Below are 13,955 nucleotides of genomic sequence, written 5' to 3'. Positions count from 1 at the left end.
ACAATTTGCAGGTCTGACCGATTTTAACCACGCCAGATGTTCGCCGTGTTTGTTTTTTTCGATGTCCAAAATAGAACTTACTATTTTCTTACGATTAGGCTTTTCATATTTACAGGCTAAATTGCAGGTTTCAATGCACATTTCATTAATTCATCCGCAATTAGCAATGGTTATTTATTTCGCCAAATACAGGTCCCATCAACTGCAATCCAAACAAACATCTACGAAAGTTTAACTTTTTAACACATGTATTGAAATATGTCAGCTGCAGATCAAACGGTACCCTATGTGACGTCATAGCACGAGCGGTTTAGAGATTATAGGCGCGTGGCAATGTAACTTGTATTTAAATCGGTCAGTCGAATACCGTATGATCCCATTTTACTCTAGGTTGGTTAACTAACTACCGTGTTCACCACATTAGCATCAAGGCTGGTTAGAAAATACCATACGATCGGAAAATAATAGTCAATAAACGTCGTCTGAGAACCTTGAAATCATGGCCGTAATGTTTGAATCTACTTAAACTATGAATGAACCTGTGGGTGTACAAAAATAAGATACGCAACATAAATTAATTTTGAAAATACTAATGTGTGTCCGAATTATAAGTGTCCGCACTTTTAGGTGTTTATTTATTTAATTATTTTTTTTTTTTTTTATTGTTTTTTTTTTTTCATTTACATTATTATTCATTTTTCATTTATTTATTTATTCATTCATTCATTCATTCATTCATTCATTCATTCATTCATTCATTCATTCATTCATTCATTTTGTGGGTGGAGGGGGAAGGTGCCGGTTCGATGCGCTAGGCCTCAGTGATGTCATGCAATGCATTAGCCTGTTGTATTAGTTAACCATACAATGTCATCTTTTGTGATTTATTCCATTCCCGATGTTCATTGAATAATGGTCTTTTGAAAATGTATAAATCAGACATTTATGAGAACAGTCTCTTAACAATGCAAACTACATGATGACCAAAATATGTTTCATTTACAAATAAGATGCGCAACATAAATTAATTTTGAAAATAATAATGTGTGTTCGAATTATAAGTGTCCGAACTTATAGGCGTTTATCTATTTATTTTATATTTTTATATTTTGTTATTATTTTTTAATATTTTTTATTTTATTATTATAATAAAAAATAAATAACAAATAATAACAAAATATAAACATATAAAATTATATAATTATTTTTTAAATTTATTTTTTATTTATTTATTTTTTTTTTTGGGGGGGGAGAGAGTGGGTGCAGGTTTGATGCGCTAGGCCTCAGGGATGTCATGCAATGCAACTGTTGTATTAGTTAACCATACAATGTCATCTTTTGAGATTTATTCCATTCCCGATGAACATTGAATAATGGTCTTTTGCTAATGTATAAATCAAACACTTATAAGAACAGTCACTTAACAATGCAAACTACATGATGACCAAAATATGTTTCATTTACAGAAATTCTCGCCGATGGCCGTTAATGATTGATCCTCAGGGTCAGGCTAACAAGTGGGTAAAGAACATGGAAAAGGCAAACAACCTGCATGTGATTAAACTGACAAACCCAGACTTTGTGAGGACACTGGAGAACTGCATACAGTTTGGTACACCTGTAAGTATATGTTGGAATCTTTCGGAGGTTTCAAAAGTCCTTCCTTGTTTGAAATATGTTTCCGGCTAGAATTATTTTGGCATCAAAATTGAATCTTGCTCTGTTGATTGAAGACAGGCATGGAAAAAAAAACCTTGCAGCAACTGTACATCTAAATGTACGTTATTTGTTTTATGCATTTATATGTATCGACTTGTTTTAGAGACTTCTGCATATTATAAGTGTATATTAGTGCTATTGGAGAAAGTTGGGCCAGATTAGCACTGCATGTTGGAACCTCTACTAGTCAAGCAGGGAGGGTCACAGTGTGCCCTTAGACATATACAAAGTATGTTTAACCTCCATATATGTATATATTAGGTGCTACTGGAGAATGTTGGTGAAGAGTTGGATCCCATGCTGGAACCCCTGCTGCTCAAGCAGACATTCAAACAAGGCGGTTCCCTTTGTATTCGGCTGGGAGACAGTACCATTGAGTATTCACAGGACTTCAAATTCTACATCACAACCAAGCTCCGTAACCCCCACTACCTGCCAGAGACATCCGTCAAGGTAAGCATTGCTCTAGAATGTGTGTGACTACGCCTTAGTGTATGGAGTGTTGCAGGGTATTGTTGTCACATTTGGTCATAAACAGTTAACTCATTAATTCATTGGCATAGAATCAAACATCTATACGCTCTATGTATCTTTACTAGGTGACATTGCTGAACTTTATGATCACACCAGAAGGTCTGGAGGATCAGTTGCTGGGTATTGTGGTCGCCCGGGAACGCCCTGAGTTGGAGGAAGAGAAGAACGCCCTCATTCTGCAGAGTGCGGATAACAAGAAGTGAGTATAGTAAAGGTGACCACCAAACAGAGTCACATCTGGATCAGAGATGCCTTGTGCGAGAGCGCTAACCAACCATGACCTCTAAAACATATCACGCGAACGGCATGGCCATTCTATTTTAGACACAGGAAACTGTGACCTCTTATTTTCTTCCTATGTCATATTAACTATAAGATCCATTTCTACTTGTAACTGGTCATTTACAATCCACTCATTTTTTCCATCTCAGACAGTTGAAGGAGATTGAGGACAAGATTCTCGAGGTGCTGTCTTCATCCGAGGGCAACATTCTGGAAGATGAGACGGCTATCAAAGTCCTGTCCTCTTCCAAAGTCCTCGCAAACGAGATCTCTGAGAAACAGGTAACTGTTTGCTGATTTATAGTAGGGTCACAAGTTTATACATTTATTTTAGACTTTACAGCTTGTTGTTTGATGTAGATATATCCCCAAAACAAGTGTATTTCCTTGTGACTCAAGTGATTTTTCTTACTTGTAGGCAATTGCTGAGGAGACAGAAAAGAAGATCGACACAGCGCGTATGGGATACAAGCCAATTGCCATCCACTCCACAATTCTTTTCTTCTCTATCGCTGACCTGGCGAACATCGAGCCCATGTACCAGTACTCCCTCATGTGGTTTATTAACCTATTCTGTCTGTCCATTGAGAATGCAGAGAAGTCGGAGGACCTGACAAAGAGACTGGACAATCTGTACCATCACTTCACATACTCACTGTACTGTAATGTGTGCAGATCACTCTTTGAGAAAGACAAGGTACGCTGCTAAATTAAATTCAATGCTGACAATTTATGCCGTATATTATGAAGTTATACAGTTTTACTGCAGTTCCAAAGTTGGTTTGGGTTGAATTTTAAGATAATACCGGTAGGTGTTTTTGAAATATTCATCAATATAAAACTACATAAGTTGTTTAGCCCCACTTTACACTGTGAAGAAGGGGGTTTATAGGAGTTACATTCTTTGTTATTTTATGCTAGCTGTCCATCCTGTTATTGAGTGAGTGTCCATTACTGTGTCATTCATGGTTGGATTTTTAAGTAATTTGGAAGAATTTACCACTGTAAGTTGATGACATGTCCTTAGTTATTTCAAAGATGCAGAAAACTTCCGTATCTGATATAGAAATGACGTGTCTTTTCATAATTATCTCCGTTATATGAATTTTACTGAAATTTTATAAACATCTGATCCAAATGAAAATATCCCTACCCAAATTCCCCTGTATGTTCCAGCTGTTGTTCTCCTTCCTGCTCTGCGTGAACATCCTGAAACACAACAAGGAGGTGAACGAGGAAGAGTGGCGGTTCTTGCTCACAGGCGGCATTGGGCTTGACAACCCGCATCCAAACCCGACCACCTGGCTCCCCAACCAGTCCTGGGACGAGATCTGTCGTTTAGACGACTTGCCAAACTTTAAAGGCATGCGCACTAAGTTTGGGGCCAACAAGGATGGCTGGAAGGAGCTCTATGACAGTTCGGTAGGTTCATGGTTGGTGACTCTTTGAGTAATTTAGGGCTAGTTTAGATATAATATTAATCAGAGAGCTGTATGCCTGTGTGGTAACAGTAGCTGGTAGGTTGGCTTTATTTCTCCAATATTGTAATGGTAAAGTATGCTTTATATTAGCAAAAAGTGTTACCCTTCTTCATGATTTATATTAAATTGTCTTGCCTTGAAGACAATAAAAACCAAAACTATGTTAAACAAATTTTAAAAGAAATCCTACTTCAAAGATAACAAACATGTTTGTCTCAAAATTCTTAAAACGAACTATTCATTTGAGCAATGGCTGATTTTTTAAGGATGTACAATCTGCCACTATGAAGCAAGTGTAAAAACATGCTGAGCCGAGATATCTTTTATTAACACTTACTTGAATGAATACTGACTGTGGTCTCTTTTGTGACTGTGGTTTCTTGGTATATAATTCGTGAGCCACATGCAAAGTTGTTGGAGATATCTCTTTATATTAACAGTTGCTTGCATGAATACTTAATGTGGCCGCTTTTGTGAATGTGGTTTCTGTATGTATATTTCAGGAGCCCCACCAAATGGTTATGCCTGGTGAATGGAACGACAGACTTGGTAGCTTCCAAAGACTGTTAGTACTGAGATGTATCCGACCTGATAAGGTATATTCGCTGATGATTTGAGGAAATATTTTTATTGCCTTGGTCTTTACAATAAAGTTAGAATTAACCAAGTCCAAAGTCCAAATAGTGAAGATGACATTCATCATTGCTGTCATACAAATGTATTTAGCTAAAATAAACCAAGTCCAAATAGTGAAGATGGCATTCATTATTGCTGTCATACAATTAAAAAAATAAACTAAAGCACACAATGATCCATTGATTTTATATTCTTTATCATTGTGTCTAAAAATTTGTAAAAAAATATATTTTTGATTGTTAACTTAAGTAGTGGAATTTCAGCCTCAGTGCTAAAAAAACCCTATGTGATATTGTTCTTGATCAACAATGAACATGTTTTCCCAGGTGGTACCAGCGATCCAGGAATTTGTCACAGAGAAGATCGGGAAGCGATACATTGAACCCCCACCGTTTGATCTGCCCAAGTCATACAACGACAGTAACAACTGTGCTCCCCTGCTGTTTGTGCTTTCCCCCGGTGCCGACCCTATGGCTGCGCTGATGAAGTTCGCTGATGATCAGGTAACGTAATTGGGTGAATCTTCCCATCTTGTGTTTGATGAATATGAAAGAAACTCTTAAAGAACTTAGCTGATTTAGGCTGAAATTAAAAATTCTGTTTATATGAGGGCCGGGCAGTTACTGTTAAGCGTTTGTCAATAGCAATAAAAAGTAAGAACAACTCTGTTGCCGATATAAAAAATATGTGAACATCAGTCCCTACCTTTTTGAAATATCTGTTCTCCTCTATTCATCGTAAGGGACAAGGTCTTGTAGCACTGTAGATGACTGAAGTGTACAAAATGAATATATGACAACATTTTACACTGTTTATCCTATATAACCCAGGGATTTGGCGGGGCCAAGTTTGATTCGCTCTCCCTGGGACAGGGACAGGGCCCTATCGCCCTGGCTATGATAGAAAAGGGTACGAAGGAGGGCACGTGGGTCATGTTACAGAACTGTCATCTCGCCACGTCCTGGATGACAACACTGGAGAAGATTTGTGAGGTGAGAGGGTGTTTGTAATGATTTTGCATTAATTCATACGAATAACTTTGTTGTAATTTTCAAAGAATCATTTGCGACCAATTTAAATTGTCACAAATTTTAGTTTGAGTGCCATTAATCTTATTTTAATGCACTTAGGTTGTTAAATGCATTTGTATCTGTCTTGATATCTTTAAGCAGAAGTCCTTGTCAAATAATTAATTTGAAATCGACTCAAAAATATACACTACCTATTTGTTAGATGTATCCTAACTTTCCTCTATCATCGCTGTAGGAGCTTAACCCTGAGACAACGCATCCAGATTTCCGCCTGTGGTTGACGAGTTACCCATCCAACACATTCCCCGTCTCCATCCTGCAGAACGGAGTCAAGATGACCAATGAGCCTCCTAAGGGGCTCCGCTTTAACATTATGAGGTCGTACCTGTCCGACCCTATCTCTGATATGGAGTTCTTTGGCTCCGTGGAGAAAAATAAGGTGAGGATAGACTTCTGAGCTCAATGTTTTTTGGCGATTTATGTGAATGCTTTATAATCCTTCCTGAATAACGGACATGAACCTTTTTGTAATGGTATAATTAAACAAAATAATATCCAACTATATAACGTATGTAAAACAATAACAAAATCCTGTATTAAATGCTTGCGGTTTGTGTAAACCCTCGTTCAGCTTTGCAGATTGAAATAATTACTTGTTGATGCTATTAAAATTTTAACCCACATTTTTAGCCAATAAAATGACCTAATAGTCTTCAAGAGGTACTATGAATTGCTATGAATTGCATCTTAAATCTTTGCAGCTATAAAGACATAATCTGTTTTCCCGCCCGTAAATAAACTGGTTATAATCTTAGTCAGTTGGAATATATTTTGTAAAATTCAATGGACTAATTTGCATCACTACTATTCCGTTCGTTTTCTTTTCACAGTTTAGAAATTATTTTTATAGCAAAGAATAAAGGGACCGTCATTATCAACAAGCGTATGACCAAATGTTGTAAAACAACACTAATTGTAGTCATAAAATTGCCTTAAAGTCATTTAATACATTGGAAGTTTTATTTGTAATTTTAAACTAGCTTTTTCTGACATGACCAATGAACAATTTGTTTTGAAATAAATTATATTACTTCCTTTTTAATAATGTGAATGTGATTGAACTATACGATCAGTGATAAGAGGGTCTAGAAGTGTATAATTATTATGTTATATCAAGAAATATATGAATATAAACCTACATATAAAAACTTTGTACCAATGTGTGTTTCTCTTTGTAGGCTCAAAATTTTGTAAGTACTGACACAATGGTAGATGGGTAAATAGCCATGATACTTTTAAATTACCAGTAGCAGAATACTTTCATCTTTGCTTCTGTTGTTTCAACACTTATTTCTATTTTCTAGTAGCGAAATTTATGATAGATATCACACTAGTATAGATAATACGCATTCGAGAAGTCATGTAATAACTCATGTAAAATCTGAATTCGTTTTTTAAAATATTAATTTTTATGAATTTCAGGATCTTTCTGAAATCAGCCTAAAGGGACTTTAATTTCTAAGATAGAAATTGTCAAAATCTTAATATTATCTGTAGTATGTTGGCAACAAGTTTGATCATATTTTGTGGAGAAAAATTAACATACTATCCATCATGATGTATTCAAATATTGTTTAGACTATTCGTAGCAACTTTATTATAAAATCTTATCTAATGTTTTCACTCATTTTAGAACCATTTTGAATAATCCGTTAATGATACATTTTTATATCTGCTGATAAAATAACTTTAAAAAAATAGCATGTTTCTCTATTGACTTCAGCAGTATGCTTTAAACATAAACCCCGTTTAATGGCAAAGGGTAAATGCCAAAGACATAGAACATAAAAACAGACTGTAGTGTCCAACTGAAAATTGCTGAACAATTGCTAATGAAGCATATGATGCATTATAGCTATACGCATTTAGGTATATTAATTCGAAAAAGCTCATGGTCAGTGGTCACGTTCTACCTTAAGGTTCATTGATTAGTCACTATATTGCATGGGACCTTTTCTAGTAATAACTTAAAATATCTGAAATCTTTATTGATGTCACAAATTGCAATACATCAAGACAAAGATATTTCCTCAACTAATTTGTTCATTTACAATGTTGGCGTAAGTTAAATTCACACAAATATGTAACTAAATATGATACTGTGGCACTAAGATAATTTCATTTTACCACTAAAAACGACTAAGATCTTATGGAAACGGTCCCCAGGATCTTAGAGCAAAAATTTCATATGAAATAGCTTCATCAATACCAAACATCTTCATAGAATACGATATACCTTTTCATTACTTATGCTTTAAATATATATTATTATTTGTAGGTTAGAATTAGTTTCTTGCAAGATATATCCTTCAGTCTATAAACTGAAAGAGTTTTTATTTTTCATATTCGAGCTACTGTTTACTGTAGTCAGATAATAATCAGAGAATGATTCTACTTTTATTTTCAGGCAAATGTAAGATGGGTTCTTATTTTCATTATACGTTTTATTTATGTTGCTGAAAAAGTTATGTGTTTATCATTTATTTGAAATATTACCAAACATTTTTCTGTTCAAGTTTGATTTTAAAATTTATAACGTTTGAAATAAAGCATAAGCCTTTAAGATAAAATCCACAGAGTATGTACCCAATCACGTTAAAAAGTATTAGTTATAGATTGGACTATATTTCAGATTTTTTATTATATCAATTGTAGAGAAAGAAGGGTAACCTTCAAATCATGAAAACTCAAACGGTAATTTGGTCTTGTAAAAATATGGTCGTAAAAAATGTTGTCTGTCCATCTACATTTGATAAAGGGGATTGACAAAGCGTGAGAGCAGCCACATAGTAAATGTGTACACCTCTTGCTTAAGACGTTGTGGATTAAAGACCAGGGGTTCTTTCTCATGGCTTCTTTAAATTGATGCCAGTAGTTATTAAGAGTGATTTAATAAGCTATCAGTTTTCGCCACAATCAAACTAAAAAAATGCTATTATAATTATTATTAATTGTGAACGTCAAAAATCTAAACAGTATGTTTTATGTGTTACGGTCGGATTTAATGAAGCATGATTACCATATTGATTACAATACATTGTAACAGTATGACATATATTGTTTTCAGGAATAACATTATCTATCTTAAATAAATTGTTTAACTTCGATGTGATAGTAACTTGATAAGTCAGTAAAAATTGTATCATTGTTTTAAACGAGTAGTCCATTTTATACAATGTTTGTCAATTTCCATCTTTTTCGCAAACAACACTTATGTTTTGTGTTAGTTATCATAGTTCATATATACCATTTTTAATCCATTCTAAATTGTTTTGTTATATTCAATTTTCCAGCATGCGTGGAAAAAGCTCCTGTTTGGGCTTTGTTTCTTCCACGGCATCATCCAAGAGAGACGTAAGTTTGGTCCCCTCGGGTGGAACATCCCGTACGAGTTCAATGAGACTGACCTGCGTATCTCTGTCAGGCAGCTTAACATGTTCCTTAATGACTATGAGGTGAGTTCTTTCTGTTACCTTTTGAGACTGATTAGTCTACAATTAAAGTATTGAACCAAAATATTTTATTTTATTTGCATTAGGCCACTCCTTTTTTATTTTTTGGTTTACAAGAATTTTTGGAAAAAATGTCCACCGGGTGGTCGAAAAAAAAAGAAAAAAAAAAGGACAAAAGTCACAAAACATACTCTTTAAGGGTGAAAATCAGAGAACAACATAAAAACATTGAAAATTTATATCATTTACTTGACATTTTAAATTTTAAAACTGCTATTAATGCATGTTTTAATACACTCAAAGTTTCAAAGTTCTAATTTCTAATTAAACACATAGATTAAATCTTACATACTGTGCATATAAAACATCAATGAAATTGACTATAAAACATGTTTACATGTATAAACTACACTTTTTATCAAAGATACATTGACTATTACTCAGCAGGACATGTGTTTAGCTTTAATGGTATGCTAAAGCAAAAGTGAATGCAGAACACTTAAAAACTGACCAATATTAAATTGGAAAAAAAGGGAAGGCAAATTTTACGCTTTAAAATACACAATAATTGCACTGTATTAAGACAATACATTACATTTTCTAAGCATTGTGTCAGTTATTTCAATATTGGAAAATGTCAATAAAGTGAAATAATTTCCAATTTTGTAAATAAGGAAGTAATATTGTATGAAGACATTGTGCTTTAATATTGTGCAAACAATTCCTGAAAAACTAAAAACCAAACTAGACCTAGATTTGAGTTTTAATAACCTTTACCATGCGGGGTCCTAGTTGTATGTAACCCAATCCATGCTAAGTCCGAATATTTTCGGACCGGGATATTTACCATGCGATGTTCAGCAAATCCATTTCAAATTCAAATCTTGCAGCAAATTACCACATCAGTACATAAAAATCACATAGCAAAATAATAAATCTAGCATGTGACTGAACTTTATGTACCAATGATAGTAACAGTGAAATCCATAATTATTTATCGGATATTTTCATCTTCTCCCAACTCCGCCATTTTGTGTATCATGCGTTCACAGGGCATCTATACTTCATGATTGTTTATTTTTCATTTTAAAGAGAATTCCTTGGTTACAACAACAAATCTCATTTATAGTGAAATATCAAGTTCATAACAAATTAAAATGGACTTATTCATAATAGTTTTCCGTGTTGTTTTATCTTAATGTTTTGCACACAACTCCTGGCATTAGTAAATGGCATTGACACATGTGTTCAACTCTTTCATTGTTTTTACTCTACTATTAACCCAAACATGAATAAACATGTAATCTAGAATAAACACAAGCTTTTACAGTGACTCAATGACAAGTATTTCCAAACCAGTTTGTGATTTAAAATCCATAAACACAACCGACCGAACTTGTGAAACTAGATCACCGGTGTCAACTTAGAAATTTTACTTTCGATTTCACCACTCACACTAAGTGCACTGTTATTTGATATTTAACCATAAAATGTTATAAAATATTTTTCTCGCACATAATTTACAGATATTTGTGTCTACTTATTCGATGGCAGCCGCTGCCACTTATTTTTCATCTATAAACAACACTATTTTCATGACCTAAATTTGCGGGGAAAAACAACAATCACGTGACAGTTATTGTTTGTGTCGGCTGTTAAATTTGCCAATGTATTTTGCTATTGTTATTTTAACAACTCCTGCATATTTAACTTAATTATTTCATACAAAGAATGACTGCTATCGTCAATTTCGCCATTGCCAACGGCGCTGCCATAACAGTTGACTGGCTCACATGTTATCACTATAAATCGGCGAATACGGCTACGGAACAACAAACCAGTCGAGATCTACTGCATTCGTACTCTTATCTGTTCGTTTTTCTTTCGTTTCGCACCAAAATCAATACGGTCGGGAAAATAATCTTGAAAAAAAAAGTGAAATTCATTTTTTTATTTTTTTTGTACTTTTCGGAAAATTAGACACGCCGGTTTTGTAAACCAATTTATATAAAAGTAGTGGCCTTAGAAATAAAGTCGATAAAAAATATTCTAACAATAAATTTTCATTTAAACTAGCCACATGTAATACTCACACTTTTCCTCTAAATGTTTAATCATTGCTTTATCTATCAAAAATACCTAGAATATGCCCACTATGGCATATCTATCATTTGTAAGTATGATGCGAATGTCTTTTTACTATCCTAACCATTTTCCCCCATTTTTGTCCCCAGGATGTCCAATATGATGCTATCCGCTACCTGACAGGAGAGTGTAACTACGGTGGCCGTGTAACTGACGACCGTGATAGACGAACCCTCCACAGCATTCTTAACAAATTTTACTGCACTGATATCATAGAGAATGACAAATACTACTTTGATAGCACCGGGCTTTACTTCGCTCCCCCAGACGGAGAGGTACTGATCAAGACCAGTATTCATAAAACATCCTAAGTCATATTTTATCTGAAGTCAATTTCTTAAAATTGTCATATATTTTTTTACATAAGATAAAATGAATGAAAATAAAGTAGTCAAGACATATTTCAGATGTAATATCTAATGATCAGTGAGATAATTAACTTACGAAAATGACTTCAGTTCAGTTAGAATTGTTGTTTTCATGAATTGTATTTATGAAGTCATGATATGTCCGTGTTAGTCTATATCATCTTTTATTAATTATTTATTTGCATTCCACTCTGTTAATTATTGTAATTCTTTAAGAATCATTTGCATTTCTTGCCAAATTTAGTGCCGAGCTGCAAGAATTCATTATTACATTGTTCTCGATTGAATATGAATGCTATTCATAAGATATTTAACTTGAAAGCGTATCTTAAGGCTTATGAAATTCTCAGCCTCCACATTTGATTTTCTTCCAGTATGAGACTTACATAGAGTATATCAAGCAATTGCCCCACAATGCCAAGCCGGGCATCTTCGGCATGCACGACAACGCAGACATCACGAAAGACCAGGCTGAGACCAGGCTGCTATTTGAGAACATTCTTCTCACACAGGTTAGTGCATGGTGCTTGTGTACATGGGATTACATTGTCGGATACCTCTGGTACAATATCAAGTTCTGCAACATTGAGTACCGTGGGACGTTTTGCTAGGAAAATCACGTTATCATGAATAATTAATGAGGCCGTATCTCTGGTGATGCAGGGTTACTTCTTCCTAATCTAAGCTAATGTAATAACGTCGCGTGTTCTTTAGTAGCAAAACCCTTGACGTCATCGTTTATCTTCTATGTTGAAGAGAATTAAATGTACATGCGGCTTCAAGAAGAGTGTTCTTCCCTGCCTAATTTATATTCATAAAAATGAGATTTTGTTAGTCAATATCCCTACGGTACTAATGTAGTGTGAACAAAAATAAAGTTCCCGGAGATGCCGACAGTGATGTGATCGACAAGTGGTTTATTGTGATCCATGGGTGTAAAAATGGACCTTTTCAAGTTATATAGTATAAACAAAATACAATCCCAAAACACATTTTTATGAGCTCTTCACGCAAGTTATGTGTTAACAATTTGAATGCTTTTCACATCTTGCCGTGAGGGCATAAAGGAACAATTACATATTTACGATCGTTTTGTCTCATGTAGACTTTTTTCCCATTTCTGATTGATTAACATTTGTAGTATGTTAAATTGTGTGTTTATGCATACATTCTTTTATAGAATTTCTGGAGAGTAAAATGTGTGAACAGAAATTACATCCATGTCATCACTTCTCTATATCAAATTTGTGTAAAATATAATGGATATATCACATTGGATAAATAAGTTATTCTTTGTATGATGTGTGATTATTTATTGATTTATTTACGCTTGGGTTATAAGTTACCATCGATTATTGTCTGAGTTCTTTGTGGTTATGGACATATATGATATTCAATATTCAGCCTCATGATTATTTGGGGGATCTTTTCACAATGTTTGATATGTACTCGTGTAATCATTATTTCCGATTGTATCCTAGCATATGAAACGCTCAAAAAACTAATTGTGTGGGTTTTTTTTATAAATTGAGTTTTCTTTGACTTTGGGTTGTCTTACTAGATGAAATGTTTTATCAAGGTTTGTGCTTAATTGAAAAAGTCAGACCTTATAAATGAACCTCAACATAATTTCTATAAATAAAGCTTACAGTCTGATCTATAAATGAAGCTTAATTAAAAAAAAGTCTGCTCTATAAGTGAAGCCAAAAGATTATATGGAGATGAAAGTCTGATCTTTGAATGAAGCTAAAAGTCGGATTAAAAAATGAAGCTGAAAGTCAGTTCTATGAATGTGACTTAGGTCTGAATTATAAATGAAGCAAAATTTTGTATCTATGTTTTTAAATCTGAACTATGAATGAATCTGATTCTTCTGACTACTATTTAGGGCCAAGGGGGTGTAAGTCAAAAGTTATTGTCAATGTTGACACAAGAAAAGTTGTTGTTGAAAACTGTTCACCTTTTTTCACAGTTAATATCATATTTTATATATCCACAAACGCTATGGATTCTTCCATGATATCGATCTAGGTTTTCGTGAATGAAATGTTTTTCGTTTAGAATTTCAAAGTTGAAGTGTCCTATTCAGGGTGTTTGTGTGTGTGAATTAAATGTCTGCTGGTTTTACATTCAAAGTTGACATACAAAGCTGTGTTTTATAAAACATCTTAAGTCATTTCCTAACTTAATAAAACTCGTTTTATTGCTAAAAATGTTTTAAGTAGAAAAGCGTTTTTAATATTCAAG

General features: G+C 34.0%; 1 protein-coding gene across 4 annotated transcripts in view; it reads left to right on the top strand.

The window, feature by feature from the left end:
- Nucleotides 1-13,955, top strand: part of LOC128240209 (dynein axonemal heavy chain 7-like) — a 69,383-nt gene that overhangs the window by 49,197 nt on the left and 6,231 nt on the right. For all 4 annotated transcript variants that reach the window (XM_052956727.1, XM_052956725.1, XM_052956726.1 and 1 more), the window contains 13 exons: nt 1,467-1,620; nt 1,981-2,172; nt 2,319-2,452; nt 2,685-2,817; nt 2,954-3,232; nt 3,712-3,957; nt 4,520-4,612; nt 4,979-5,155; nt 5,483-5,644; nt 5,919-6,122; nt 9,037-9,198; nt 11,430-11,615; nt 12,083-12,220. In XM_052956727.1, the coding sequence (XP_052812687.1) occupies nt 1,467-1,620; nt 1,981-2,172; nt 2,319-2,452; nt 2,685-2,817; nt 2,954-3,232; nt 3,712-3,957; nt 4,520-4,612; nt 4,979-5,155; nt 5,483-5,644; nt 5,919-6,122; nt 9,037-9,198; nt 11,430-11,615; nt 12,083-12,220 (2,260 nt within the window). The remainder of the gene's footprint in view (nt 1-1,466; nt 1,621-1,980; nt 2,173-2,318; nt 2,453-2,684; nt 2,818-2,953; nt 3,233-3,711; nt 3,958-4,519; nt 4,613-4,978; nt 5,156-5,482; nt 5,645-5,918; nt 6,123-9,036; nt 9,199-11,429; nt 11,616-12,082; nt 12,221-13,955) is intronic.

Source organism: Mya arenaria, chromosome 7, assembly GCF_026914265.1.
Source record: "Mya arenaria isolate MELC-2E11 chromosome 7, ASM2691426v1".
NCBI classification, from domain to species: domain Eukaryota; kingdom Metazoa; phylum Mollusca; class Bivalvia; order Myida; family Myidae; genus Mya; species Mya arenaria.
Note: the sequence above shows the minus strand (reverse complement) of the source record. Positions and strands in the feature narration are given on the sequence as shown.